The 5,358-nt window shown below is 30.7% G+C and overlaps 1 protein-coding gene across 1 annotated transcript; it reads right to left on the reverse strand.

Moving 5' to 3' along the window:
• Positions 1–3,980: 3,980 nt before the first annotated feature.
• LOC121119748 (uncharacterized) lies at positions 3,981–4,874 on the reverse strand. The gene is made up of 5 exons (XM_040714519.2): positions 4,811–4,874; positions 4,640–4,741; positions 4,470–4,571; positions 4,294–4,398; positions 3,981–4,215 (listed from the first exon to the last, which is right to left on the reverse strand). The coding sequence occupies exons 1-5, from the start codon at positions 4,872–4,874 to the stop codon at positions 4,085–4,087; spliced, it is 504 nt and encodes a 167-aa protein (XP_040570453.1). The 3' UTR covers positions 3,981–4,084.
• Positions 4,875–5,358: the final 484 nt, after the last annotated feature.

The raw sequence follows: 5,358 nt of genomic DNA on the forward strand, positions 1-5,358 counted from the left end.
GTTCCAATCATATCCTCTGATTTTAAACAGGTACCTAATCATAACAATAGAATGAATGTTGATTCCAAGACATGCATGAGATGGGCATGGGATGTTGTTGAATTAAAGAGAAGAAATCAGTTCGAAGAGCCAATAGGAAGCAGGAGAGAATCCTTAGATCAAAGCATGACAAGGACTACAAGGTAGTGAAGAGAAAGTTAACTTATCTTTTTAACTAGTTAAGTTAAAGTCAATTATAATTTTATCTTTGAATAACTAGTTAAATTAAAGTTAATTTTGATTTCTTTAAAAATTTTTAAATTAAAGTAAATTTTTTTTTTAACCTTGGTTAATTTAATGTTAAGTTTGATGTAAAAAAATAATCATTTAAGTTCAAGTCAATTGAGAGATTTAAAATTATTTTGTCGGTCTATCTAGCCGGAATTTTCTCCGCTTAAAAGTTCATTTTGATATATATAAATTGGATAGTTAATTTATAGTTAAAATAATATTTTTCAAATAATCAATTGGTTAAGTTAAATTACTTTAACTTACCCAACTCAGCTGCAAGACCATCCTCACCTCCAAAAGATACATGTTGGAAGTAAGTGGGAATTTCCTTATTGCCACAAACACATATAAGGGTTTAAAGGACTTCCTAAAGAATAAACAAAACCAAAGATACAGAGAGGAAAGATTGAAGCCGAACCTTCCTGTGGCCAGGAAAATAATTTAATATCCCTGAAGAGCCATAAATAAGATTGTCTTCTCAGAGTTTGAGTGACTTAATATGGTGGTCAAATTTAAGAGACTTGCGCTCTCCTATACTTAAGGAGTTCGATTCATATTTAAAAAATCATACTGATGCTGTGACTTCCGGATTTGGGATCTTTTTTTTCTTGGATATGAGGTTGGAGCAAGGAGGTAAAATTACATTAGAAGCATAAATTTTGCCGAAATTATTTGTATATTTGCCTGTAATATTTTTGAAGAATACAATTGTATACCTAGGGAAATGAAATCCGGAGAGCTGAAGTCATCGCTTCAGCATCACCATTGCAGGATGGTTAGTTTAACTGCAGTTCAAAACATCATTTATGTTGTTAAGGGCCCCATTCCTTTGCATTTCTTTAACTTGCTTCCATTGTCTGCCAATGTAACTTCTGGACCTTTGTTTTTGGTACGAATTTTCCCCATGGAATTTGATATATGATGGTATACATGAAGTTCCCCTTATGCTACATATAAATATTTTTTCCGGAAAAGTTGACCTTAAATGCGCCCTTTAACCAGGAGCTTTCAAACATAATGTGACCATATATCAAATTCCAAATAGAAACAGTAAATAGTGATGCACAAGATATCCAATTTAATAAAAATAATGGAACACAGTATTAAGACCAAAGTGTAAATTTTTGTACATTACTATTTATACCAGTTTAAACATGAATATTAAAATTATTTTAAGTTTTGTTTTTGCTGAGGACACTCATGATGATTGAGATAATATTTTTTAAATTTATTTTTCAGATATGAACTACTTTCAATGCTCATATTTGTACTCATAAAAGCAAGTTCAAAAATGGTACGTCACGTATTTTGAACGTAGAGTACGACATTTTTTAACTTAAACGTCAAGAAAGCTCGTCACATGTTTTTTTAAAAGAAAATTAGACTATAGTATAATAATATAACGTATTACTTCGTTTATTTATCAAAAATAATAAATTGCGAAACAGCCATGACGTATCATTGAGACAAGGGAATTGACCTCCAAATACAAAGAACACACAAATTTACATAAACTAAAAAGAATAAAATTATTTTTTACATTCCTGTCAAAAAATTGTCAATGTTTTTTTCCTTGCTTTTTTTATTCATTGCATGTTACACACAGTCAAACCTGGTCTAACGCCCACCTATTTGAAAGTGTCTTACCGAAATAAGTAACCATATCCAGTATTCATAGTTAGAATTTTATCAAAATAGTAAACTTGGTTTAAGGGTCACCTGCACTAGGCCATGTTAATTTAGTTTACCTTACCTGACTGCATAATAGAGGTTTGATTGTTGGTACATCTAAATTTCAAACATATGTAATTCGTTTCCATTTTTCTAAAAAGTGTGTTGGTAAATGTATTCATTTTAACATATGTATGTATATTTTATCATACAACCTATGGATGGATTATACATACATAGGTCACAGTAGTGATTACAATTCTATTATCCTCTTGGACATATAACATTTTTATTGACGGAGATATTAGCATTCAATATTTGAAGAGGTTGCGTGTTTTCGAAAATATGACGGCAAGCCATACCCTCAATATTATATCAAATCAACGTGTATGACGTCACAATTCCTAGAATTTTCAATTGGTAAGAAAGACAGATTTTGACAAAACGCTCAACCACTCATACACTATGATGTCAATACTAAAAACGTGGGTGGAAGCAAAACATTAGTCTTACACGTGTTATGGGTAAGGGTGATAATTTTTGTAAGAAGAAAAAGCGTGCGAAGATAAGGGAAGAAATACTTATGGCATCATTGATTAAATAATATACATCTTCTTCTATTAATCTAGAACGTACTCATTCTCGCCTTTATTATTCAATATTAATATAATATTAGATGGTGACAGTCGATAGAGAACTGTAAAAAATGCCTAAAATAACTTCGCCTTTTGTCTGGATTTCTGAAAACGGAGGCCCAGGAATTTGGAAAATACTTACCGGATGAGAAACAAATGGCTTGTCGGATTTATTGATATAAATGTGCCTTCAGTCCCTTGTTTAGAATTACACACCACTCATTATCCTCTTCTCATAACAAGAGTATGGATATTCATCTATAAAATCAAGTTAATGATGAATACATCAAGTCAGACTTTAACTCTGATCTCACAAAGAAGCATATTGCATGTAATATAACCTTATCCATTGCTAATCATCTATATTAAAATATCTTTTTGATGCTCTTAATAAGGAGTAACATTACTACATAATTAGCTTTTGCTCTAAATCTTTAAGATGGATTTATTTCTAACATTTTTTTATTAGTATATTTATTGTCTACTTTTATGATTTTGACATTTAATTTATTATTAATAATTAGTTAGATCTCATCGGTAGAGATATATCTATCCTGTGCACAATTGTATATAACAACTTCCACATGAAGAAGAGGGGGGATTATCGTTTTGATTAAACTCCACGTCTCGCTTGTGTTTTGCAACCTAAAGTTATGACATATCTAACTGGATTCCAGTGTCAGAACAAGAAAATATTATTTGGATCAATCTATAATTTCAATATTCTGTATTTATAATTTATTGTTATTAGTTATATGATTCCAATGGTTTAATTTTGTATATTTAACATAAATGTATGATGGTATATTTTTTATTATGTAGATTATATTTAATTAAAGCCTTCTTTTTAAACCTGGAACTTGAAATATATGTCGAAATACTCTACTTTGTCGTTTCATTAGCTATTATTCTGAGAATAAGGTTCATAATGAATTACAATTTCATGGAGTGTGACGTTTTCAAATCTACTGTAACAGGAAAAAAAGGTCTAAGTCAATTATACATACGTATTATATCTTCATTAAACATTTGGCTAATAAATACTTTCGTTAAACCCTCAAAAATCATAATAAAGAGGCACATCAGTATTTTAAACAATGATACCATATGTATTTCCCCCCTTCTCCTTGCACGCGTTTTTCTCTACAATATATCAACTATAGTTATGGTATATCTTTTATTTTTATTAACCCTTACTAGAAACATGAATTTTAATGTGTACGCTCTCCTAAATCACTTAACCTCATAACGACAACAACAACCATAGTGGAGCACTGCATTATAAATACTATAACAGACTTAAAACCCTTATTACTGGACTGAGAATGGACTAATTCTTAACTGTTTTTGGCCCTTTTTCTGATTATTTTTGGAGGAAAGGTTGCGAGATATAATACAAATAACGACAGTATATGTATAAATTTTATTTTAGCATTTCATTTATAAAGTAGTACATTTGTTACATGGATTGTTAATTTATACATATGTAGTGGATGTCATGTTTAGCCTCAGCATGCTCTGCAAGTAGCTGCACAAATCCTAGTCATAATTTTAAACTTTGGGCTCGATGTTAGGCAATAACCTTGTTGTCCAAAAGCATGACATACATTATCAGACAGCAGTTGGTTTCTACATGGACCTATGTTTTAAGTGTAACAAAAGGAAGGGGAAAAGTATAAACTTAAAGGCATGAAATAAGAAGCAAGGGATTACTTACTTTGGCATCTTCCACATGTCTTTGCACAAAGATAATGAATATTAGACTCATGACATCGATGTTTGTTCTTGCTACAGAGCTCGGGTTTGAGTAAATCAGTACAACCTTTAAAATATATTTAATCATTGAATAAAAAAATCAAGTTTGTATATATTTAGAAAGGAAATTGGATTTACCTTCACAATTTCCACACCACCGAGAACATTTGTTTGCTCCCTTGCTAAAAAAACACTGCTCAGAAAAGCCTAGACATGCAACATCATCGTCCCGACAATGATCTAAAAATATTTTTGAAATAAATTAAGGATTAAATTATGAAAGAAGGATATATTCAAGTTTTAATTACCATGGCATCCACCACAAGATACTGGACATTGGAAATAATGGTTTGGATGGAAACACCGATCCAAAAATTTATGACAGTCGGATCTTCTATCATGGCAGTCACCTATTTATCATTTATGATGTGAATATGTGTTACTTGTGAATAAAAAATGACTATCTATATTTTTCTTACGTTGAGCTACTACTTCATAGACTCCAATGAGGAGGAACACGGCGAGAAGGATCCTTGATGTCATGGTGAATTATTCGCACTAAAGAAGTTCTTGATAATGAAACATAATTTATAGAAAACTTTGTATAGTAAGTAAGAGCAGAGTAAATATTCTAAAACACGTGTTCGTATTTAAAATATCTAATAGAAATAGGAGCATTGTATATCTTACCATATGAAACTAAGTAGTTTTTCCAAAAATTGTACATGAATACGACTCAATAATTATTGCAATTGTACCCGTAGATTAAAATACTTTTGCAAAAGTACGAAAATAGAAATAGAATGGGCACTTGATATAGCATAGAACAACCACAAATTAAAATTAAAATTATATATATATATATATAATCTTCGTACCATGTTCGATTTAAATTGCTCTCTAACTTTTCCCGTAATCCTGGTGACTAACAAAATAAGCAAACCAACAAATCAAAAACATAACCTCCGTTAAACTGCGTTGATAACTTATTTTGAGGGGTCAAAGGCCAAGGTAACCCACATTGTAT

The sequence above is a fragment of the Lepeophtheirus salmonis genome, chromosome 1 (genome assembly GCF_016086655.4).
Source record: "Lepeophtheirus salmonis chromosome 1, UVic_Lsal_1.4, whole genome shotgun sequence".
NCBI lineage: Eukaryota > Metazoa > Arthropoda > Copepoda > Siphonostomatoida > Caligidae > Lepeophtheirus > Lepeophtheirus salmonis.

Coding starts and splice junctions, on each gene's coding strand:
- LOC121119748 (XM_040714519.2), bottom strand. CDS start 4,874: ATGACATCAAGGATCCTTCTCGCCGTGTTCCTCCTCATTGGAGTCTAT. Junction 4,742..4,810: donor CTATGAAGTAGTAGCTCAAC/GTAAGAAAAATA, acceptor AATGATAAATAG/GTGACTGCCATGATAGAAGA. Junction 4,572..4,639: donor ATCTTGTGGTGGATGCCATG/GTAATTAAAACT, acceptor AAATATTTTTAG/ATCATTGTCGGGACGATGAT.